Genomic DNA, 25,612 nt, shown 5'->3' on the forward strand with positions numbered 1-25,612 from the left:
TGCAAACCAGATCTACTTTTGCAACATCCACATGAAACACTTGCAACATACGTCTAAAATAGCTGAAACACTTGCAACATATGTCTGAAACACTTGCAAACACTAAAAAACTTAAAAACACGTGTGTAGCCATTACAAACATATGCAACATACGTATGAAACACCTCAAACATACACTTGCAACATGCATGTATATGCAACATCCAGATCTACTTTTGCAATATCCAGATAAAAACACTTGTAACATAGTCTGAAATAGATGAAGCATACACTTGAAACATACGTGTATAGCCATGGCAACATATGCAACATTTCGATCTACTTTTATAACATCCTGATCTACTTTTGCAATATCTATATAAAACACTTGCAACATACCTTTGAAACATCTAAAACACTTGAAACATGCTTTTGCAACATGCGCTTTCAACGTGTAGAGCTTGTCGGCAACGCGGAGCTGAGCGACATCACATAGAGGGTGGGGTGGGGGTGGCACTGGCGGCGGTGGCGCAGAGGGTGAGTATGGGCATGGCGGCAATGTAGAGGCCGGGTGGGAACGACAGCGGCAGCGTAGAGGGGCGTGAGGCGCGACAACAGCGACGACATAGAGCACGGGTGGATGTAGCGGCAACAACATGGAAAAGAGTGGAGCGAGCATATTCTTAGGACGGGCGTCCGTCCGTACGCCCACGTATTCGCATTACTAAATAGTCATTGGACATTTGTTTACTGCATGTTTTAAGGAGCTTTTGAAGATATTCTAACACTTGGTCATCTGCTTAAGGAACCGACTTATCAGTCGCATGCGAAAGGGTCTCTACCCTAGTGGTTAGAGCACCTCAGTAGCATCTAGCAGGTCTGGGTTCGACTCTCCGTGTGAACGAATTTGAAAAGTCTGGAATAAAAAAATTAAAAAATAGGTTGGGGTTTTCTACGCTGACTTCGATAAAAAAACTTATCAGCCACACAAATACATCGCTTGAACTTATCAACCCGCGCATAGATACATTGCTTGAATTTATCAGCCCGGCTTATCAACCATTATACAGTATTTTCTCTCACAACAAATCAGCATCAGCCGGCTTATCAGCCACAGAAACTATCAGCCGTCGATGACTACTTGACTACTTCCTATTATTAGTATCATATATAATGTTGAAATGATGGGATACACATGTGAACTTTCACATATTTGGCCATTGCACATTTAAAGTTTGGATGCAACAATGCAGCTAACCTTTTGTTCAAATGAACTTGTTGAACAACTGAATTGTGTTGCTTGAATTAGAATTGAATGCTTTAAAAATCAGACATCTCTGTGATAATCTATTCAGTCCAAGGTATTTTAAGAATTATTAAATAATATAAAACTCAGTAGCTAGAACAATTCGTATAAATAATAAAAATTGATTTGAATCTGTTAATGTCATAAATAAATAAATAAAAATTACAAATTAAATAAACTATGTCCTTGATGGCACATTTGCGATCTTCCGGACGCCGAATTAATTTACAAGTTCAATTCGTTTTTTCCTCGTCTTCCCTGACCGTTTACACCCGTCCCAAAACCCCCACGCCGCAATTAAATAAATAAAAAACTCGCCGCCGCCATCTCCGGCGATGTCGCGCTCCGGGCAGCCGGAGAACCGCGACACTTTCTCCCTCCTCGTCCTCAACGTCTCCTTCCGTAAGTAATGTCGCTCGCCTACCCGGCCCTTTATGGCTCAACCCCCCCCCCCCCACCCGTCCCAAAACCCCCACGCCGCAATTAAATAAATAAAAAACTCGCCGCCGCCATCTCCGGCGATGTCGCGCTCCGGGCAGCCGGAGAACCGCGACACTTTCTCCCTCCTCGTCCTCAACGTCTCCTTCCGTAAGTAATGTCGCTCGCCTACCCGGCCCTTTATGGCTCAACCCCCCCCCCCCCCCCCCCCCCCGCAGCGCGCTCTCCCGAACACCGCGTTCCGCGTACTCACGCCCCCAGTCGATGAATCCCTGCTGCAGGCACAACGGCTGACGACCTCTTCCCACTCTTCGACCGCTACGGCGAGGTCGTCGACATCTACATCCCGCGTGACCGCAGGTGGACGCCATTCTTTCACCACGCGTCGGGGCTGGATTTCGAATCGTTTTTTGGTTGAGCTTGCGTCTCCTCTTGCAGGACTGGGGATTCGCGAGGGTTCGCGTTCGTGAGGTACAATTACGAGGATGAGGCGCAGGATGCCATTGACGGGCTTGATGGTGAGCGAAGGAAAAATTTCATCTGTTATTCCATTATTATTTTTCTTCTAAGACTTATATTCCATTATTTTTTTCCTGGTACAGGGATGAGGTTTGGTGGGCGGGCGCTCATGGTGCAGTTTGCCAAGTACGGGCCCAATGCTGAAAAGATGTAAGATCTCACATGCTACAACCTTTGTTATGTACCGATTAAATTATTTGTTGCATTTCATTGTGGCAGCAAAATCTTGGGTGGTATGATGTCATGTAGCAGTAACAGATGCCACCCCTGCAGTAGAACTAATTTATTTTATTATTTCTAAGAGGTTAATAAGGGTTTCCTTGAGACTTTAGTCATTTAGATGGTTCTATAGTTGAATGAAACATTGATCTGTGAGAGTATGGCTGTAATTTTATGTTTGGGTATTCCATCGTTACATGATCTGATCATCATTTTTTTCTGTTCAGCCTTCATACTTAGGCCCTGTTTTGATGGAGGGAAAACTTCTGGAGTTGGAATGCATTGTAATTTCTAGTGTGGTTGAAATGTAGCTATCCATAGTAATGCCAATAAATTATAAACACCAACCACCTAAGTACCTAATTTAGCTAGGTTGTTTCATGCCCGCAACAGAGTATTTGAAGGTTGACAGGAAATCACATGTAGACATGGATGTGGCTATGTAAAGTTGGGATGAGGAGTATTTCTCTGAGTGAAGTTTCACAATGACAAGATTGTTAACCTCTCTTTGCTTTCATAATGCTAGCTTGGATTGTTCATCTGTTGAAGAATCCCTGTAGTCTAGGTTGATGTATGTGTTCAATCGATGGAAACACTCCAGGGGCTTGTTTGTAGTGAAGCTTTTTTTTGAACTATAAGTTATTGATGCAGTGGTTATTGATAGGTGCACTTTCTTCTGCTACTGCTGCAGCTATCACCCATGCCTTGCACCAGTGAACTGCAGGTGGCTGGCTGCTGCAGCTGCAGCAGTAGCACTACCGAACAGGCTTGACATGTGTCGGGTTCATAAACCCGTGGTCCCTCGGGGACCGGCATCTGCGCCAAGGCTCGGTCCAAGAGTCTAAAAACAACAGGGCAAAGGAACGGTCCAGCAACCGACTGGAAGGCCAGGCCCAAGAAGAGCAACGTCCGCTCGTCAGCTACTTCGGCCCACCTCTCCGACCGGAGCGCTCAATTCGGGCTTCAGCCGCCTCCGGACGGCCTCTCCGATCGGAAGGCCTGCCCCGAGTCCTACTTCCGACTCCGACCCCACGTCCCTCCGACCGGGGCTCGTAGGAACCCTGATCGCCGCTCTTCTCCGACCGACACACTCAGAGCCGACTGGAGCCATCCGACCGGGGACGCCCGCTCGGTAGGAACCAGAAGACGTGCGGAGAAAGGCAAGGCAAGGCAAGGCTCACAAGTCAAAACCACTGTACCAGGGACCATACCCTGCACAGAACAGTACTCTGCAGCCACCTGACAAACAGTATTGTAGGCGCTGATATCTCCCTCTACAGTATTGTAGGGGCCGCTAAAACTCCCATACGGTAAGACCCCCCGCGTGTCTCTGGACATCGATAGCGGTATGAGCACCAGGATTTACCGTACCGGGTGAACATAGCGAGACTCACATGCCTCTAGGCATCAAACAATATTTGCAGGTACCGACATCCACCATCCCTGAAAAAGGCAGCACGACCTCCCGTGTGCATCTGACATTGTACAGCGACAGCAACAATATTGTAGGCGCCTATCACTATCTTGTAACCGCCGGTGTGGGCAACAAGGCTCGGTGGGCGTGGGCAACAAGGCTCGGCAGCATACGTACCCTCACCCTCTCACATGTAAAGCCATCCCCTTCATCTATAAAAGGGGGTGCGCTTCCTCCAACAAGGAAGACCAGACCGATTCCAGTAGGCCAGAGTTCCTTAGATCGATAGCTCACAACCACAGAACCACCAGGTTCAGACCTCAAACACCCGCTTGAACACTTAGCTCATAGTTCCTGTCACTCTCGGCCCTTCCGGTCGGAGCCGACCGGACCTCTTGTATACCCCATCTTTCTCCCTCTCGTTTATAACCCCACTGCAAACTTTGAGCACCTGGGCTCAGGAATAAAGTCACCGACCGATCCCGACTGGACGTAGGGCACGTTGCCCGAACCAGTATAAATCCTGTGTCATTGAGTGCTAGGCCACCTCCGATCACAACGTATAGCAAAACTACAAATATTCACTAGTTGGTCACTTTCTGCACCGACAGTTGGCGCCGTCCCTGGGGAAGACGATGTACGTTCAATACTTTTTGGTCATCGGATGGCCCACTTTTCCGCCACCCTCGCCATGGCGGGCTCGGGCGATACGACTCGCTTTGGCTCGCTGGAGTTTCCCGCACTCTCGCCCACCGGGATGCGGGTTCCACCCGTCTTCGAGCCATTCCAGGCCTTCCTCTTCGGAAGCCTGGAATTCGTCGCCAACCGGCTCAGCGTACTCCACCTCCGCGAGGAGACTCGCGACCCGGCACCCATCGAAGAGACATCCTCCATCGACTCCGGGACGCGCAGCTTCGACGGCGCGGCATTTGCGCTTCATTCCGAGCAAACTCTCTGCTCAAACCCCGCTGTGAGTAATATACACGCTGTTATTTACTTACTATTCTCTATCTTCCGCCGGTTACCCGGCGGAACCCCGTTGTCCCCAACACAACCGCCGTACGGCCGGTTCCCCTACGGCCTCGCGTCTTCCGCGGACGCATACGCCCGTGGGCTCCGAAGGATGCCTGCGCCGCCCCCTCTCGCATCCGAATTTGTGGGAATGGCGAGCTATGCTCCTACCTGTTTCCTCGACCTCTTAGATGACGGTGGCGAGAGTGACGGCTCCAGCATCGGCGACATGGCATCTAGCCACCGTTCGTTCCGGGAGTGCGCCATGGCGGATCCTCCGGGACACCCACCGGCGGAAGCAGAGTCCTCACGGACTCACACCTCTCCGGACCCTCATGCGGAGACCCCCGAGCTCACACGTTAGTACGGGGAGGGTCTACGACGACAGTGGCCGCATTAGCCACCGACCGCACCAGCGCGCTCGGCGCACCCCACTGCGCTCCGTGCGCATAGACCGGCGAACGGCGCTCGGGGTCGTGCCCGTCAGGTCCAGCGTAACACCCCGGTTAGGCGGACCGATCCCCCGCAGTTCGCTCGGGCCAGTCAGAACATTGCCGCCGCGGCAATGCTTCTGCGCGGCCTGTCCGAGCCGAACGACCCTCGCGAACGGGCGATCCACCAGAACCTCCGGGCACTGTTGGAGACCGCCGCCGTTCAACAAGCGGAGTGCTCCGTATCGCGACGCCGACTCGCGACCTCGCTCCCCGTCCGGGGAACAGGGACGCAGCAGATGGGGCACTACACCCTATCACCGCAACAACCATAGAGTGCGGCATAGGAAGCCGCAATGGCACCTCACCTCGACTTGACGACCGCTCCGTGCCAACCGCTTGTCCACGCGCGGCTCGGGCCGAACCGAGATACGCGCAGCGTCGACCGGAGTCCCAGCCCTGACAGCCTGGGACCACGGACCTTTGTCCAGCACCTCCAGCAAGCGCCGTTCCCACCGCGCTTCAACGGAGGCCGTGGAAAAGGTAAGGCCAAGCGCCAGGATCAAGACGAGGGCCCCTCCACGCTGAGGGGAAAAAAACAGAAAGGATCGCTGCCGACTGACCAACTTCGCGTCGGTCGCCGCGGCCGATCACGCGGGCACGCAGCCCCAGCAAGACCCTCCGGGTCACCTTCACGAGCTCATGGAGAGCCCATGCACCAACCACGACTATCCCGTCAATCATCTCTACAAGGACTGCCAGCTGCTCAAGCGCCTGCTGAGGTAGACTGGCATGCCAAGAAAACAAAAATGCGAAGAGGCAGCAACTGAAGAAGGGGGCGCAGCGGGCAAGGATCTAGACGACTGAAGGATGAAGTGATCCGACCGGACGCCTACCGACTGAAGGACAACAACGACGACGCTCTCTCCGAGCACCTTGGAACAGCTATGTCGTTCTTTCTTTTTCTTCCTAAGTTTCAGTCTTACCTTTGTTTACTTAGCGAACGCTCCTATAAGAGCACCCCGACCCGAACACTTTTCGGATCGGGGCGCTCGAGGGCTCTACTACCCCTCTATTTTGTTTTTACTTTAAGTACTCTTTTACTTTCATATGGAGAAACTTCTTCCTACCCGAACAAAAGAGCAGTTCGTTCCTTTGATTTACCTTACGTAACTTTGCTTTAAAACATTCCGACTGATCGCACCCTGTCTTTTCCTACGGTTACGAGCGGCCGAGCCTCGTGGGCCACGCCCCGGGCTCACAAGGTTGCAGCCTACAGGACAAACGGGCAGGTACGAGAAAGAAAGAAATGAAAAATAAAATTATGCTAAGGAAGAACTAAGGAACGAAAGGGAACAAGCTTCCCCGAACGGAGCAACTCCATCACAAAAACAAAAACCGATTGTAGTCATTAAAACACACACGAACGTTTTACACAGGGGCTTCCCCACGAACTTAAACTTTTTACGTTTATTAACTACTTATATTTTGCAAGCTATTGGACCGGCCCGGCGGCATCTGCTGTCGGAGCGACCGACGAAGGCGCAGGCTGCTCATTCCCCGGCAGCACGACGTTCGGCTCGATCGGGGCCGAGGCAACGTTCCCCACCGAACCAGGCTCTGTGCTATCCGCATGCTCGGAAGCGTCCTCCCCACGCATGCTTTGGGCCATGTCTTCACGGCGAACGTCCATCACCCACTCGGCGGAAACTTGCTCCGACACCGACCGCGCGTGCGGCAGCAAGCTCTCGCCGATTGACTGGATGTCCTCCATGCTCAGGCCTTCAGCATACCCGCTGCAGATAGTGGCGAAGTCCAGATTCGGGTGGTGCGTCGCCACCGAGGTCATCACCCCCGACACCCCGTAAAACAGCCCGCTCCTGACAAGGTCCTTGACTGCGTCCGGGACCTCCATCAGCTGGACAACAGGCGCGCTAGTGCTTGGCATCGCCCCGAAGACTTCCGAGACGACGAGCTGGGCAACGTTGCGGATCTGGTCAAGGTCCCCCTCAAGAGCACGTCGCTCTTCACGGGACTTGGCCAGCTCCTCCGCATTCCGGCTGAGGGTCGTCTTGGTCGTCTCCAGGTCCTGCTCCAGCGTCTTCACCTTTCCATCCAGCTCTGAAGGAGGGGCGACAAGCTCAGGAACAGGCTGAAGAAAGAAACCAACGCAACGAAAAACAAGAAAGGGTACGTACCAGCGCGAGAGTTCTCAAGGGCGGAGAATTCCTCCGCCTGTCGAGTCGCCTGCGCGCACAGCCTGGTGTTCGCCTCCTCCGTCCCCATCACCCGGCCTCGGAGCACGAGCACCTCCTGGTCCACCTCCGACCGGGCCCTCCGCTCCGCCTCCAGGGCGGCCCGCACCGACTCCAGGGCGGCCCGCTCCGACGCCAGAGCACTCCGCTCTGGCTCAAGGGCCGCCAAGGCCTCTTGAAGCGCCGTCTCGGTGCTCGCCAGGGATGTCCGCAACTCCGCCTCAGTCTCCGCCTGGCGGGCTTTCGTCGCCTCGAGCCCTTGCTCGGCGGCAGTCGCCCGCTCCGCTGCACGCTGCCCCTCCGCCCGCGCCGCGGCCGCCCGGTCCTGGGACTCGCGGCGAGCGGACTCTACCCGACGCTCGAGCTCCGCTATCCGGGCGTATTCCGCCCAGAGGAAGTAAGACTTGCGGGACGACATCTTCCTTATATCCTATGAAAAACAAGCATGCTAAAAAACAACCGACGAAAGATTCAAAGGGCAAGGACAAGTACCAGAAACTCACCTCCGCGGCGAGCTGCAGGTCGCCCTCAACCAACTGCCGAGCGAACTGAGCCTGCTTCCGGGCGCTTTTAAGCTTTGCGGACAGCTTGGTGAGCTCGGACACCGCGGCATGCCCTTGCCCCCCAAAAATGTCCCAGAGCTGACGCTCCCGGGAATCCCGGAGGATGAACCGCGCCTTCGATGGGTCCTTAGGGCAGGGCCACTCTAGGTCACCCTCCGACGAACCGCCGGAGGGCCCAGCCTCCAACTAGACCACCGCCAACTCCCGTGGTGACACTGCCAGCTCCCACGGCAACACCAGTGGCTCCGCCGCGACATCCGTCTCGTCGTCAGACGGGATGTTCACCACCTCATTCGCGTGGAACGCCGCCAAGCGTCCCCAACTCCGTCCCGGCCGCACTTTCCTCCGGCGCCTTCGGCTCCGACGGCAAGGATAAGTCGTGTGACCCTCCACCCGGCAAGATAGGGAGCTTGCCCTCCCTCATCTCTTCCATTGCCACCGACGGAGGAGGGGCCACGAGAGTTACCTCCGACGCAACCCCTGCCATCGGCACCGGGATCGCCGCCAACACCGCCGCTGCCGCCTTATCAGCAGCCGCCCTGGGGGGCACCACCCCCGGGAGGGAACGCTGCAGGGTAGGCCTCCAAGTCTCCTGCACGGGGGTCGAAGCGACGCTCAACCCCGGCATGCCCCGGCCGCTAACAGAAAGTGTGGGTAAGTCACACACCGAAAAAGCTCAACCAGCGGAATATCGAAAAACAACAGAAAGAAAAACATACCGGAAGGTGAGTGGCACGACTCTGAAAGCAGGGCCCGATGTCGACGGACCTGCAGGACGAGGACCACTCCCAGGCTGCGACCCGTGCCCCCTCACTTCAGACGGGGGCGGAGTCGTCCCGACCGGCTCCTGCCCGGCCTGCGGGTCACTACGACCCCCGGCTCGGGACTCCCCGACCGGAGCAGCGGGTGGAGCGTCCTTCGACTGCAAGTCGCGCGTCGCCCGGACGTCAGTCTGCTCCTCAGACCGCCCGGACTGCTCGACCACACCCACGGCAGGCAGGGCCTCCTCCGGCTGCGAGCCAGGCGTTGGCACTGGTCCCATCGGCGCACAAGTACCAGTCCGCTCCTCGGACCGCCCAGCTCGCTCAGCCGCGTCCGCCACAGGCGACGACGGAACCGGCGACACCACCGAGGGGCGCGGTGACCGCGTCCGCTTCGTCGCCCGTCCACCGACGGCGTCCGCGCTCGCCACACGCTTCCTCGACGTAGGAAACTCCGCACGCCGCGCGGCCTCTTGCTCCTCACCAGCGGACGTCGCCGCAGGGTCGCGGCGCTCCGCCGAGGTCACAACGACCTCCCTGCTCTCCTCCTCGTCGGAGAAGACCATGTCATCCAAATCCGTAGGATCATCCGACGCGAGTTTCGACTCGACGTCGCTCCTACGTTCCCCGACCCTCACGCGCCGGGCGGCCTCCTTCCCTTCCTTCTGCTGTCCCTTCCTTCCGCTGAACTTCCCTGGTTCTCTTCTTTCGGGCGTCCGTTGCCTCCTTCTGGGCGGCTTGCCGGGCCCTGCCCTCCGGTCCCTTAGGAAGGTGCGGCCGGGACTTGTACCTTTCAAGCCCCTACAGAACGGATGACCCAGGATCAAAAAACAAGAAAAGCAGAGGAAGAAACACGAAACAAATAAGGGATCATACCAGGTTGGACACGACCGAGGCATTAAACGGTATGGGTTTTCCCACAACCGTATCCTTGGGCCTCAGCTGCAGCACCCGGCCAAGGCGACTCCAGACCTCGTCGTCTGGCAGGTCCTCCGACAACGCATGGTCTGGGTCCGACCAGCCACCGTACATCCACATCGGCCGCATCCTCTCCGCCAACGGCGCAACCCGGCGGCGGAAGAGGGTGTGGAACACCCGCACCCCGTCAAGGCCGAGAGCCTTACGAGCTTCCGCAGCTCCTCCTCGATGACCACCTTGTGCCTCTCCGTGCGGGCGCAACCCCACGACCAACTTTTCTGCTTCACTGGCCTCCCACCGGTGAACGCCGGAAACGGCGCCTCCACCGGATTCCGGATGTAAAACCACTCCCCATGCCATCCCCGGTTGGAGTCACATGGGGTGTACGTGGGGTACGAATCTCCCACGCTCAGCTTCCTCTGCAGGGCGAAAGCTCCCACCGGCGCGGTCTCAGCCAAACTCCCCGCCGTCAGGCCGGAGAACAGCCGCCGGAAGAAATCCACGTGCGGCTCCATCCCGAGGAAAGCCTCGCAGACGGTGACAAAGCCAGCAATATGCAGCACCCCCGTCGGATTAAGGTGCTGCAGCTCCAGACCTCACTCGTTGAGGAGTCCGCGCAGGAACCAGTGCGCGGGGTATCCTAATCCGCGCTCATGAAAGGTAAGGAAAGAAACCACCTCGTTGGAACGAGGTTGCGGGAACTCCTCCCTCCTAGGGACCCTCCAGTGCGCCACCTCCTGCGGCGGCAGAAACCCCTTCGTGACGAAAGCCTTCAGCACCGACGTCCTCACGGTGGACGACCTTTAGTCCGACATTTCGGTGAGGTTCTCTCTTCTCCCTCGCTCTCTCCTCTTTCTTCCCTAGAAACCTCTGCGGCTCTCAGGAACGCTCACGGCGAAAAAGGAAGAGAGAAGGCGGCGACAGATGAAGAACAGGTAAAAGAACGGAACGAAAACCCTCTCCCTTCTTCTACTTAAGGAAAAGGGAACAGCGGTTAGGGAAGGACGCGCCGATCGGGGAAGCCGGAACGACGGAGCGAGAATTTATCTCTTTTCCATTTAATGCAGATAAGACGTGCCCTGACCGATGAGACGTGCTCTGCCCGACGGAACGGCTCCTGATCAGGAGGGACGTGGCCAGGCCATGGCCCACCACTACCGCACGATCAACCACTACCACACGACGGGCACAGGAACCGAAGCGCCACCGCACGCGGCGGCTCCCCGCTTCCCCAGGCCAGACTTGAAGAACCCAAATGACAAGTAAGGATAGACACCGAATGACAGGTAAGGAAGCGAAGGGGCGCCCCATGTAGGCCATGCCGACTCCGTCACGAACAACGAGCACGGGTCCCGGTCGGACATTTCCGACTGAAGCTCTCCGAACCCCGTCACTCAGGTCGTCAAGGTTCCGGTCAGACATTTCCGACCGAAGCTTTCCAAAACCCCGTCACTTAGGTCATCAAGGTGAGCATGTGTTCATTAATACAAAAACTGTTCACACAAGGACTCACCCACGATTGACAAGCGCAGGTCCCGGTCGGACTTTTCCAACTGAAGCTCTCCGAACCTCGTCACTTAAGCCATCAAGGTGAGCAATACCGAACCCCTCTATTTCCTTATAAGTCATTTCATACATCCATATGCGCATCTCATTCCATACGCCCGCGCCTCCCGGACGATTCGGGCCCTGAACCGCCCGGAGGCTCAGGAACTAAGCATCGCACGTGCAGCGAAATGCATCAGAACGCTCCGTGTTGCGTCACGAAGCGGCGGTTGCCTCATTCGACACGAGTAACCAACAGAGCCAGGGGAGAAAACCGTAGATGAGCACCGTGCGGTCCTAGCCCGGTCCGGCAGACCGGGTCATCTCAACCTTCTCGTTCGATCCTGAACCTCTCGCCAGGCCCACAGAATCTCCATCGAGGGGAGGCCGTTAGGCCACTCGGGTTGATCTCTGGAATGACCTAGGCATCTGTCGGGTTGCAGGTAAAGGAGTAGTTGAATGTCACAAGAAGGCTATGCCGACCCCGTCACGAACGACGGACCCGGATTCCGCTCGATCACACCCGTTAGCGAACTCACCGAGCTAGTCTTCGAGCCCGAGCGATCGGGACAAGCGACGAAACTCAGCCCCTCCGGTTGTGAGGAACCGGATGGGGTAACGCACATAACTCACATCGACCCCCACGAAGGCCCGACAGGGCTCGGGGGCTCAAGACAAACGCCAAGGAAGCGACCTCGAACTCGCCAGATCCACGACTACGACTCGCTCGGTCCCTCGGCGCGCACCGACGCCAGGATCCGCGAGCACCGCCTCGTCCGATCTTTAACTAATTAACTACGCTTCGTTTGCGCTCCAAAAAACCCTAGGACCGCGACCCCGAACTCGCATCAACAGGATCTACGACATCCGGCTACGGCTTGGGACCGCGACTCCGAACTCGCGTAACGACTTCACTTCCGACTACGCTCCAAAAACCCTGGGACCGCAACCCCGAACTCGTGTCGACAGGATCTACGACATCCGGCTACGGCCTGGGACTGCGACTCCGAACTCGCTAACGGCTTCACTTCCGACTGCGCTCCAAAAATCCAGGGACCGCGACTCTGAACTCGCGTGAAAACTAACTAAACTAACTACCTCGGCCGCCCAGGCTGCGTCGAGGCCGGGATCCACGACTCCGACCCGCTCGGTCCCACGGCGCGCACCGACGCCAGGACCCACGGTCTTGGTCTCGTCTGACCCCTAAACTAACTATTTAGAAACCACGGCACACACCGACGCTAGGGTTTGTCCAAACTAATTCCCTCACCCGATCCCACGGCGCGCATCGACGCCAGGATCAGTGAGCTCTCTCACGACCGAACTAACTCCCTCACTTGATCCCACGGCGCGCATCGACGCCAGGATCAGTGAGCTCTGTCTCGTCCGAAACTAACTGCCTCGCCCGATCCCACGGTACACATCGACGTCAGGATCAGTGAGCTCTGTCTCGTCCGAAACTAACTGCCTCACCCGATCCCACGGCGCGCATCGACGCTAGGATCAGTGAGCTCTGTCTCGTCCAAAACCATTGATTGACTCCCTCGCTCGATCCCACGGCGCGCACCGACGCCGGGATCCACAAGCTCCCTCTCACCCAATCTCTCAAAACAAACTAAAAAACCGCCTCGGCAGCACAACGACGCCTCGGACGACAAAACTCCGTCTCAGACTAAAAACACGCACACACGCCCACCAGAACAACACCCCAGACGGTTCTGCCCGAACCGCCCGGGGGCTACACCCGCGGGTGCGCTCGCGCGCACCCGTCGGCAAGACAAAAAATACCCCAGACGATTCTACCCGAATCACCCGGGGGCTCGGGGGCTCCTGTCGAGTTCATAAACTCGGGGTCCCTCGGGGAACGGCTTCTGTGCCAAGGCTCGGCCCAAGAGTCTAAAAACAATAGGGCAAAGGAACGGTCCAGCAACCAACTGGAAGGCCAGGCCCAAGAAGAGCAACGCCCGCTCGTCAGCTACTTCGGCCCACCTCTCCGACCGGAGCGCTCAATTCGGGCTTCAGCCGCCTCCAGACGGCCTCTCCGATCGAAAGGCCTGCCCTGAGCCCTACTTACGACTCCGACCCCACGTCCCTCCGACCGGGGCTCGTAGGAACCCTGCTCGCCGCTCTTCTCCGACCGGCACACTCAGGGCCGACTGGAGCCATCCGACCGGGGACGCCCGCTCGGTAGAAACCAGAAGATGTGTGGAGAAAGGCAAGGCAAGGCTCACAAGTGAAAACCACTGTACCAGAGACCATACCCTGCATAGAACAATACTCTGCAGCCACCTGACACAAACAGTATTGTAGGCGCCGACATCTCCCTCTACAGTATTGTAGGGGCCGCTAAAACTCCCATACGGTAAGACCTCCCGCGTGTCTCTGGACATCGATAGTGGTATGGGCACCAGGATTTACCGTACCAGGTGAACACAGCGAGACTCCTCACATGCCTCTAGGCATCAAACAGTATTTGCAGGAACCGACGTCCACCATCCCTGAAAAAGGTAGCACGACCTCCCGTGTGCATTTGACATTCTACAGCGACAACAACAGTGTTGTAGGCGCCTACCACTATCTTGTACCCGCCGGTGTGGGCAACAAGGCTCGGTGGGCGTGGGCAACAAGGCTCGGCAGCATACGTACCCTCACCCTCTCACTTGTAAAGCCATCCTTTTCATCTATAAAAGGGGTGCGCTTCCTCCAACAAGGAAGACCAGACCGATTCCAGTAGGTCAGAGTTCCTTAGATCGATAGCTCACAACCACAGAACCACCAGGTTCGGACCTCAAGCACCCGCTTGAACACTTAGCTCATAGCGAAGTTCCTGTCACTCTCGGCCCTTCCGGTCGGAGCCGACCGGCCCTCTTGTACACCCCATCTTTCTCCCTCTCGTTTATAACCCCACTGCAAACTTCGAGCACCTGGGCTCAGGAATAAAGTCACCGACCGACTCCGACTGGACGTAGGGCACGTTGCCCGAACCAGTATAAATCCTGTGTCATTGAGTGCTAGGCCACCCCCGATCACAACGTACAGCAAAACTACAAATATTCACTAGTTGGTTATTTTCTGCACCGACAACATGAATTGTGCTGAAGTTTTTGCTTGTTACCATTCCGTTCTAGTTCGTTGGTTTCATGCATCTTTTTGTTAGGTTGGGGAGGTGCATATCCATTGGTTGACTTACTTTCATGGACAAGAACTTTGTCTCTACTTGTATATGTCTGAATGAAGTTCAGAAATGGAAAGTAAGAGTGTTTCTGTTAGACATACAAACCCAAATTACTTGTTTACACATCTAGCAGAAGCCAAAAAGTCACATTACATGGCCTGTTTAACTCATATTGTTTCTTTTTCTAAGAAAACACTCATTACAAGAATCAAGAATGCCGCTTGCTATCATGTAAAATATGTTGATACTATCATTTTACTATTTATTAAGTGCATCAATACAACTCGGAGAATGGCAAAACACTGAAAGCAATTTCACTTATTAAGCATTACCTTCTTGTTTGTGTTTGCAGTCATAGGGGTAGAATTACAGAAGAAAATCCAAAGCCAAGGGGTCGTTTCAGAAGCCGCAGTCCAAGACCGAGGTAAGAAATAGCCTGCATATTTGAATCTTGACAATGACATACTTGGTACTCCCTCTGTTCCCTTTGTGTATGATGTTTCAGAATTGCATGCACTGAAGGAAAAGCTAGCTATGACCTCATGCCCCTACTGACTTTGTGTATCTTGCTACGTACTAAATTTGTTTGTCTCCCAAACTGCTCATATTTAGGCTTATTAACCAATAAACAAAGAAAAGTGTTGCTTGCACTGAATGGAATAGGCACACTTCACTACTTTAGTAGAGATATACTCCTAGCTGTGTCTCCTTTAACTGCTACAATGCCAAATAAAGAGGATTAAAGGAATACTATTCCACTATATAATATGAAATGAAAATGAATGTATGCTGCACATATTACCTTTGTGATAGCCTATAGCATACAAGGCCCCCTGCAAAATGGTGTTGTGTTTCATGGCATTATTGCTCAAGTGCCCAAATGGTACCACCAAATTAGACCTACAATACAACTAAAGAAAATTTCAGCTGTGATGATAGCTCTGTTACTCGTAGTACTAAAACTGGTATAGCATTTCACATGAATCATCTTTATTTTTAATATAAGTGCTAGCCATTTGTGAAGGTATCAAGAGGATTATCGGGATAGAGACTATAGAAGGCGAAGCCGGAGCAGAAGTAGGGAGCGATATGAACAGGACAGGTACAGAGATAGTGATCATCGTCGCCATAGGACTCGCAGTATTAGTCCTGACTATGACAGGAAACATAACAGACACAGGTATGTCCACTGGGTTGGAGATATACTATTTTCCTCTTTTGTATTGTCATATCAAAATGAATTAATTTTTACTCCATTCTTCAATGTCGGCAGTGGCTCTCCTGTGCGTAAAAGCCCCAGTCATAGCAGAAGCCGTTCACCTCGTAGGGCACCTCATGAAGGAACACCTAGCAAGCCCAGAGATGGCAGAAGCCGTTCACCTCATAGGGCACCTCATGAAGGAACACCTAGCAAGCCCGGAGATGGCCGCGCTGCATGTTCTGGAAGCCCTTGAGCCTAAGCTGAAATGCTGAATATCGCACAGCTTCTCACGGACAGCTTGAGGCATCTAGACAGTTCTCGTCATTTGTATTTTCTTACTTTTAACTGGTATGTTACTAAGATGGCCTTTGTTTCAGTTTAGGTGGAGTAGACTGAGCTTTGGCAAAAACAACACTGTTTGCTTGGTTACTGAATCTACATGGTGCCAATGCCAATGATGGAATATTGCTTGCCCCTGCATTCAACTTCCAGTACTGTTTTTTGTGAACATCTAAGCCTCATTTTGGGATCTATATACACATTGGATATTGTCATCTATACCTTTCCCTTGTTCCTATACTACCTTATCTCAACCCGCAAAAGGCCACGTCGCCCCTTCTCACTGCCCATTGGATATTCCATCAACGGTAGATGCCTCACGTACGGTCAGCAATTGTATCCGCCTCGCCAAGCTTCCGTGACGGTACGACGCTTGCGCTCCGGTGCCCTCCGCCGCCCTCTGTGCCGCGCCCTCCGCGCCGCTCGTCGCTCGCCGCCCCAGCCGTCGCTCCCGCCGTCCCCGCCGCCCCCCATCTCCGGCTCCCTCCCCTTCCCTACGTCCCGTCCCCTACCCGATCCATCGACGGACGCCGACGGCTGCTCACGCCCACGCCACCGCCGACTCTGGCTCCCTCCGCCGCTGCCTCAGCTTCGTCCCCGCGCCGACGGCTGCTCACGCCCACGCCACCGCTGACTCCGGCTCCCTCCGTCGCTGCCTCAACTTCGTCCCCGCCCCTGGACTCCCTTCACGGCCACCACGAAAGGATGTAACCCTTGCCGGAAGCCTCCGGCAGGGGTCCGCGCCGCCGCCGCCGCCGCCGTGCCCTTCTCCACCGGCTTCACGCCCGCCCCAGCCGGAGGTGCAGCCCTTCTTCCGCTCCGACGGCGTCGTGACTGCTCTGCGTTCATCCTCCTGCCGATACACGGTAAGGTTTTCAATCCCTGTTCTCTTTCGCCTTGCTGTCTTCTGCCTTTCCCTCGCTCGATGAAATGCTAAACCACACCATCATGGTTCAGAAACTATGAAGTATTAACCTAACTACAGTCTCCTTCGGTCCATGATTCCAATTGAAGAATGCAGTTTGCACAAAAAAAAATATGCACATTGCACAATTTTTTTTTGAAGATTTTACTACCTGTACATTCATAGGTCCTTTGTGTGCATATTGCTCCTTGCCTCAATAGTTTTTTTTCCCAAATTATATAGATGTATGTGATACGCTTAACTCTATTTCCTGATGTCTACCAACTTGGTTAACTTCAATACTATTATTACGCTTTACAACAAACTCCTACTGTCCACTTGCTGCTTACCTCTAAGGTTTATGCATTACATGTCCTGCTTCGCAGTATCATAGCTGATACAGACATACAGGAGATCCACAGGCATTTATCTGGCCTGTTTGGTATTCAGTGCTTATTTTTTACTATGGGTTTTCCTCTTGCAGGGACATCATAGAGAGCGGACCATCTGGGTCCCCGCAGCCACCAATTTAGCCCATTGAATAGTAGTTCCAGGTATTTTTCCGCACCGCACAAACCCTTCTTCCTCATTGCGATCACAAAAGAAAGAAATAGTGTGTTAGTGTTACTTGCTGTCAGGTTATTTTTCGATCCTTGGATGCTTTACTGAATCATTGGCTGTTGTTGCAGTTTTAGTTGACGCTTACATATTTTTTTGATTTCTTGGTCTGCACGTGCTCAATTTTAGTTGAACTTATGAAATTGGCAGATAACCGAATTGCTTCCAAGATCAATCCTATTGTTCTATAGTTCTTTTGTTTTTTTTGTTTGGGCAACATGAACTCCCATTAGAAATATACACAATAAGCACATAGTTGACCTCCTCCATTACATATAAAATTGAATTATTGTTCTTTCTTCAAAGTTTCGTGTAGATCCATCCTATTGTTCTATCCTTATAATTTTTTTTGTTTGGGCAATATGAACTCCCATTAGAAATATACACAGTAAGCAGATAGTTCACCTCCTCCATTAGCTGATAAAATTGATTTATTGTTCTTTCTTCAAAGTTTCGTGTAGCATTCGATCAGTTCTACTCATGTCGAGATCATCTCTACTGTCAGTGTCAGCCCCACTGATGTTAAAATTATTTCAAATGCCCTTGACTCCTCTTCCAAACTTTGATTGACCAAGAATGTTTATGATAGGAACTCGACTCCTACCCTGGATCGATCGCAAGTTGTACGAGTGGGAGATGGAGGGGCGAGGTTTGAACGACGACGAACGGCGGCGAGGCGCCGTGGTTCCTCGTGCGAGAGAGACAGGGACGCGCGAGGGGAACGAGTGTGGCGGCTACGCGGGTTTCTGGGATCTCCCGGCTCCCTAAAGGAAGCCGAGCAATTAGGTTTGCTCTTGCTTAATTTCCCAAAGTGTCTTACAACCTATATATATATATAATCTCTTTTCTCCTAAAAATAGAAACTGATCTCCTAAAAAATAGCAACTGATCCGGGTCCTAGGCCAGCCCATGCGGTGCCTTCTTAGCCACTGGCTGGCTGTCGCCGGTTGTACTGGAGGCTCGTCATAACATCTCTCCCCGCCTGCTGAAACAGCTCGTCCTCGAGCTGGAAGGTGGGAAACTCCGTGCGGAACGCCTGGAGCGGCTCCCAAGTCGCATCCTCCTCCGGCAGGCCTTGCCACTGGACGAGAAGGCGCCAGATACCGCGCCGCTGCTGCGCCTGCAGGACACGGTCCGGTGGAGGAAGGATCCGGCCATCTAGCACCGGCGGAAGGTTCGCAGGGGCAGCCGGAGGGTAGCCGCGGTGGCGCTTCAGCAAGCCCACGTGGAAGACGTCGTGGATGCGAGCGCCCTCAGGTAGCTGGAGGCGATAGGCGACGTTGCCGATGCGTTCCAGCACCTGAAACGGACCGGTGAAGCGGGGACCCAGCTTGCGCTTGGCACGGGGGTCCAGGGCTGCACCGTCCTGTGCAGGAGGCGCAGCCAGACCCAGTCGCCCACGACGAACTCCATGTCGCGGTGATGGGCGTTGTAGGTCTTCTTAGCGAGCTGCTGGGCCTGTAGAAGGCGCTGGCGCACCTCGGCGAGGATCTCGTCGCGGTTGCGCAGGAGGACGGCAGCCGCCTCAGTACGGGCCGTCCCCGGCTTGTACGGCAGGATGGGCGGTGGGGAACGACCGTAGACCACCTCGAAGGGCGTGGTGCGGAGGGTGGTGTGGAAGGAGGTGTTGTAGCAGTACTCCGCCCACGACAGCCAGTCCACCCAAGCACGCGAACGATCCCCTGTTACACACCGTAGATACATGGCTATCACCTTGTTCACCACCTCGGACTGCACATCCGTCTGCGGGTGGAAAGCTGTGCTCATGTGTAGCTTGACGCCCGCCATCTGGAACAGGTCGCGCCAAACGTGGCCCATGAACATGGGGTCCCTGTCGCTGACGATAGACGACGGGAACCCGTGAAGTCGCGCGATGCCGTCGAAGAAGGCGCAGGCGACGGACGTCGCGGTGTAGGGGTGGCCGAGCACGATGAAGTGCGCGTACTTGGAGAAGCGGTCGACCACCGTGGGGATGACGGACTTGCCGCCCACCTTGGGAAGGCCCTCAATGAAGTCCATGGAGATATCCGCCCATACCTGGGACGACACCTCCAGTGGCTGTAGCAGCCCCGCCGGCTGTAACGTCTCTGTCTTGTTGCGCTGGCACGTCGCGCAAGCACACACCCAGTCCTGTACCAGAGTGCGGTCCCCGGGTATGTAGAAGTCGGCGCGGAGACGGTGGAGGGTCTTCTGGACGCCCTCATGTCCTGCCGAGTGCGCCAGGAGCAGCGCCTGATGGCGCAGGTCGTCGTGGTCGTGGACGAAGATGTGGCTCCCGTGCAGAAGGAGCCCGTCGTCGAAACGCCACGGGCCCTGGAGTTCGCCGGCGTCCAGGCGCTGCCGGAGGCTCTGGGCGTCCACTGCGATCGCTATGGCGCGGCGTACGTCGTTGACGAAGGCGAATGAGGGTCCGGAGCAGGCGCACAGGACAGCAGCTCCGACGTCGGCCACCGAGGCCTCCTCTGCATCACGGCGGGACAGCGCGTCCGCCATAGTGTTGAGGCATCCTGGCCGGTACTCGATAGTGAAGTCGAACTCGAACAGCTTGCTGAGCCACTGGTGCTGTGGAACCATCGACAGGCGCTGGTCGAGAAGGAACTTCAAGCTGTAATGGTCAGTGCGAATAAGAAAATGTCGTCCCCATAAGTATGGACGCCAGTGACGCACGGCCTACACCAGGCCGATTAGCTCGCGCTCGTACGCCGCGAGCTTGAGGTGACGTGCCGCGAACGGTCGGCTGAAGAAAGCTAGGGGTCCCGCGCCCTAGTGAAGGACGGCGCCAAACCCCGCGCCGGAGGCGTCGCAGTCCACCACAAATGGCCTGTCGAAATCCAGCATCTGCAGCACCGGCCCGGTGGTGAGGGCGCGCTTGAGCGCCTGGAAGGCCGTCTCGGCCTCGGCGTCCCAAGTGAACGCGTCGCGCCGCAGGAGGCGAGTGAGGGGCGCGGCGATGACACCGAACTCCCGGATGAACTTGCGGTAATAGCCCGCGAGTCCGAGGAATCCCCGCAGCCCGCGAGCCGACCGCGGCTATGGCCAAGCCGCGACCGTGGCCACCTTATCGGCGTCCATGGCGACGCTGTCCCCGGAGATGACGTGACCCAGATAGGCCACGGACGACGCCCCGAACGAGCACTTCGAGCGCTTAAGGTGGAGATGATGCGCTCGAAGCTCGCTGAGGACGATGGCGACGTGATGGAGGTGCTCCGCCCACGAGGAACTGTAGATCAGGATGTCATCAAAAAATACCAGCACAAACCTCCGTAGGTATGGGCGAAGGACGTCGTTCATCAACGCCTGGAACGTCGCCTGTGCGTTGGAGAGGCCGAACGGCATCACCAGGAACTCGTAGTGGCCGTGGTGAGTGCGGAACGCCGTCTTAGCCACGTCGTCGGGGTGCATCCGCACCTGGTGGTAGCCCGAACGCAAGCCGAGCTTGGTGAAGAAGCGGGCCCCATGGAGCTCGTCAAGGAGCTCATCCACCACTGGAATAGGGAACTTGTCCTTCGAGGTCCTGGTGTTGAGGGCCTTGTAGTCGATGCAGAAACGCCAAGACTTGTCCGCCTTGCGGACGAGGAGGACGGGCGCCGAGAATGGCGAAGTGCTGGGCCGAATAATCCCTTGGGCGAGCATGGCCTCGCACTGGCGTTCCAGCTCGTCCTTTTGGAGCTAGGGGTAGCGGTACGGTCGTACGGCGATGGGCGCCGTGTCCGGCAGCAGGTGGATGCGGTGGTCGTAGGGGCGAGCCGGCGGAAGGCCCTGTGGCTCGTCGAAGATGGCGATGTGTTGCTGAAGTAGACGGTCTAGCAGGGGCTCCTAGGTGTCGGCGGACACCGCCGCTGCACGGGCGGCCCCATCGGGACCACCCACACCCCGCTAGAGGATGCGCCGTCCCTGGCGCGTGAAGGCTATCGTCATGGCCTCCAGGTCCCACACGATGGGGCCTAGCGTCCGCAGGTAGTCGATGCCGAGGATGAAGCGAAGCAGCTGAGGTCAAGACCGACACAGGTGATGGAGAAGTACTCGCCCTCAATGCTGATGGGTATGTTGCGGGCGACACCCTCGCAGCGGAGGCGATCGCCGTTGGCGACGGTGACGCGCAGTTGGTCACCCCCTGACGGAACGAGGCCGAGGCGTCTCATGGTCGCGCCCTGCATGAAGCTGTGCGTCGAGCCGGTGTCGAGCAGTGCGAGCAAGCGCTCCCCCTTCACCATCACAGGGAGGAGCATGGAGTTCTCCGTGCAGATACCGGCCAAGGCATGGAGAGAAATGGCGAACGCGTTGGCGTCTGCGTCCGGGGCCGCTGGCACCGCCTCCACGGCCGCGGGCGCGCCTGCGGCGCCGGCGTCGGGCGCCGCGTCGTCGTCGACGTAGTCGGCGCCCTCTAAATAGAAGAGGCGCTGACACACGTGGCCCGTCACGTACGGCTCGTCGCAGTTGAAGCAGAGGCCTTGACGACGGCGCTCCAGCTGCTCGGCTGGAGTAAGGCAGCGAAAAGGCCACGCGCCCGGAGCTGCGGCGGCCACCGCGGCGCCCGGACCGGCCGGTGCATGGGGCATGGCCTGGTGGAGGCAGCGCGGGACGCGGAGGATGGCGAGCGCCGCGTGCGGCCGGCAGTGCCTGCAGAGCTGCCGTGCGCCGCTCGAACGCTCGGGCGTAGTACATGGCCGTCTGAAGATCCGGCGGGGCGCGCATCTCCACGTCCACCCGGATATGGTCTGGGAGGCCGCCCATGAACAACTCGGCGCGCTGACGGGTAGAGAGGTCCCCAGTGTGGCACGCCACCGCCTGGAAACGGCCCGCATACTCCTGCATAGTGGACGTAAAGGGTAATCGGCCGAGCTCAGCCAGGCGACTACCTTGCAGCTGTGGACCGAAACGCAGACGGCAGAGGTCGCGGAAGCGCTCCCACGGCGGCATGCCCTTATCCTGCTCCAGGGCGTAGTACCAGGTCTGCGCGTCGCCCCGGAGATGGTAGGAGGCAAGCCACGTCCGATCGGACGCCAACGTCCGCTGGCCCCGGAAGAACTGCTCGCAGTGGTTGAGCCAGTTCAGGGGGTCGACCGAGCTGTCGTATGTCTGGAACTCGAGCTTGTAAAACTTCGGCGGTGGAGGCTCTGGGCCGATGACCGAAACAGCGCCCCCGGCAGTGTCGTCGCGTGCCGGGGACGACGATGAAGAAGGCTGCAGCGAGCCCCCATGGAATAGTGGTCCGTCTACGCCCCCGTACAGGACAGCCGACGCGGGCACCCCACCATGGGCAACCACTGGCCCCGACGAAGGCAGTAGTGGCACGTAGGGCTGTGCACTCGCCGTGGTGTAGACGGGTGCCGGCTCCGAAGTCCAGCCCGGAATGCGCGATGGCGATCGGGGAAACTGAATCTGGGTGATCGGCACGCCGTGGGGCGGAGGCGGCGGCGTGATCAGTGCTGCGGAAGAGGTCGCGCCGTCGTGGGGCATGCCGTAGATGTACCCAGCCGCAGCAGGCGCGACCGCGGACGGCGGCGCCGGTAGGGGTGGCGCCAACGACGCGTGCTGGACGGACGGCAGCGGCTGTGCTGGCAGGACCTGCTGGCTGTAGGGCAGCGGGAGCGCCGGTTGCTGCGGAAACAGGGGTTGGGCCGGCGGCTGCGGCCCGTGCGGACCAGCGAGGAAGGCATGAATGCCCGCCACATCTCGCCCCAGGTCAAGTATGGCCGCCGTCATCTGTTCGGCGGACATGACGGGCGCCGGAGCCGCGGCAGAGGGCGCGATCGGGCCTGACACCGTGACGAGGGCCGAGGACGACGAGGGCAGGGGCGCGGTGGTTGCAGCGATGGTGGTCGAGGACGCGGAGACCGCTGGCGAGGGATGGGAAGTCGACATCGAACCTGAGACTGCTGATCCCTGGATCCTACGCCCCCGTGCCCTTCTCCACATCGCTCGGCGTACATCCCTGGGCTGCGCCGGCCCTGTTCTTCGCAGTGCCGCCGGACGGATCCTACGCCCCCGTGCCCTTCTCCACACCGCTCGGCGCACATCCCTGGGCTGCGCCGGCCCTGTTCTTCGCAGCGCCGCCGGCCGGATCCTACGCCGTCGTGCCCATCTCCACGCCGCTCGGCACACATCCTTGGGCTACGCTGGCCCTGTCCTTCGTAGCTTCGCCCGTGTTCACCACCGCCACAGCCACTGTGGCGCCCTTGCTTACGCAGCAGCCTGCACCTTCCACAGGCGCCTTCGGTGAGTGGATGGCGACCTTCGACCACCTGCAGCGCCAGATGGACGTCCTCGCGACCCTCGTCCATAACATTGGCGCACAGCCAGCGTCGGTGCCCTCATCCGCGGGCGCGCAGTCGGCGGGCCTCGTCCTCGGCGTGCCGGTGCCTCCATTCACAGGTGCACAGCCAGGCGATCAGATCACCACTGCGGCAGCAACTGTGCAAGTGGTGCTTGCGCAGAAGAGTGATTGTCAGTCTGCGACGGTGCGATTACAGGCTGCAGCACGCGGCCTCCTAGCGCGGCGCCGACTGCAGGAGATGCGTCGGCAGATGCATGAGGCGGCCTTGACGACGATCGACCTCGGCAAGGGGGGGCACGACCTCGCCCCGTCGAACGGCCAACAACAACCGCACCGACCCGTTGCTGTCTCTAGGCGCGAGCATGGTGCTGTTCCCGCAGGCGGCGCACTCCAGTTCTATGGGAGTGATGATAGAAGAAGCGCACTCCTCTTTGTCACCGGCGGAGGCGCACTGCCTAGCGCTGCCGCGTTTCGCTGTCGGCCGCCACGAGGTCGTCTCCGCTGGTCGCTATTGCGATTAATTCCAGACAGCCGTACCCGTGCAACCCTCTCGTTTCGATGGTCTCCATGGGATCCAGGCGGCTACACGAGCCTGTCCAGCACGCGGAGGGTGTCCGCCGCATCTTCAGGATTCAAGAATAAAGAGTCGAGTTTATTTGAAATAAGCCGAGATGTAAAAGACTTGTTCTTAGGTGTTCAGTTTGTGTCTAGTGAAGCCATAGTTAGCATCATTGTTAGGTCGTAGCTCGAGGACGAGCTGCATGTCCGGGTGGGGAGTAGTGTTAGAGGAGTCAAAGGCCTATTGGGCCTTAGCCCGTTAGGGTTAATTAGTCGCTTGCTTAGGAGTCAAGTAAACCTCTTTATATAAGGAGAGGAGATATATTCTCTCTTGCCGGCCTCCCCCAGCGCCCTTGCAGGCCTAGCCGCCGCCGCCGTGAACAGTACCCATGGATACTGTAGCTCTACGGCACTGTAGCCCGCCCTCTCATCTCCATCCCAACTGGCCACATAACAGATTAATTGTTTTAAAAGTCTATTCTCAACTGTATCTAAGTATAAGTATACAGCTGGACGGAGATTGCAGAGAGAACATTCTGGGAGATGCATTAGTAGTGGTTTCATTCTTGCTGCACTGATTTCAACACGAGGGTTCAGCTGCAATTGTTTTCCTAAAGTCTCGGAGTTCATAGCATGTCACACATTTGTACTTTCCTGTACCTATTTGGAAATTTCTCTCTGTGACAATGAAAAGACCATACTTGCCATTGACATATAACCTCTCATGCCGCGAAATGTTTTCTCCTCTCCTAAAGGCATGCAATTTGTGTAGCGATATTGGTAGATGTGTAACTAATGTACATTTGAGTTGCCATAAAGCAATGCTTCACTATGCTCTACATATGTAATAAACAAATTTAATAAATATTGTCCTGTCGTTGTGTGCCTTGCCGTAAAGACTTACAGTAGCACCGAACTCTGGCAAAATGTTGTCCTCACGGTTGTTTTGTATGTGCGGGTGTTCGTCAATTTTCTAAAAGCGCGCCAAGGACTTCAAAAGTTCAAATTAGGTTTAAGATGTGCCTATCCTGAGATGCAATAGCAGAGGTTAACGAGGTCTGCCAATTTGAGTGTCCTTCTGAGCTCTCGTCTGCAAGATTCATTGCTGAGCATTGCTTCTTTTCTTACATGCTGTCAAAAGGTTTGTTACTGCAAGATGACCTTCAGAAAAATAGGCATAC

General features: G+C 56.2%; 2 protein-coding genes across 8 annotated transcripts; one reads left to right on the plus strand and one right to left on the minus strand.

Annotated features, from left to right (window-relative positions):
* Positions 1-1,624: 1,624 nt before the first annotated feature.
* On the plus strand, positions 1,625-25,612 carry LOC136544212 (serine/arginine-rich splicing factor SC35-like). Of its 7 annotated transcripts, none has more exons than XM_066536452.1 (9): positions 1,630-1,873; positions 2,005-2,083; positions 2,162-2,392; positions 14,887-14,958; positions 15,559-15,714; positions 15,808-16,940; positions 17,463-17,532; positions 18,186-18,382; positions 25,412-25,612. In XM_066536452.1, the coding sequence occupies exons 1-6, from the start codon at positions 1,807-1,809 to the stop codon at positions 15,986-15,988; spliced, it is 786 nt and encodes a 261-aa protein (XP_066392549.1). In that variant the 5' UTR covers positions 1,630-1,806; the 3' UTR covers positions 15,989-16,940; positions 17,463-17,532; positions 18,186-18,382; positions 25,412-25,612. The 7 variants fall into 7 exon arrangements, with proteins under 7 accessions (XP_066392572.1, XP_066392549.1, XP_066392545.1 ...); XM_066536448.1 differs by lacking the exon at positions 25,412-25,612 and adding an exon at positions 24,941-25,304; XM_066536469.1 differs by lacking the exon at positions 25,412-25,612 and having other exon boundaries at positions 1,732-1,873; positions 2,162-2,241; positions 2,326-2,392; positions 18,186-18,767.
* LOC136544202 (uncharacterized) lies at positions 21,682-24,945 on the minus strand. Its single transcript, XM_066536441.1, has one exon. It carries the CDS (start codon positions 23,513-23,515, stop codon positions 21,704-21,706), a length of 1,812 nt encoding a protein of 603 aa, XP_066392538.1. The 5' UTR covers positions 23,516-24,945; the 3' UTR covers positions 21,682-21,703.

Source organism: Miscanthus floridulus, chromosome 1, assembly GCF_019320115.1.
Source record: "Miscanthus floridulus cultivar M001 chromosome 1, ASM1932011v1, whole genome shotgun sequence".
NCBI lineage: Eukaryota > Viridiplantae > Streptophyta > Magnoliopsida > Poales > Poaceae > Miscanthus > Miscanthus floridulus.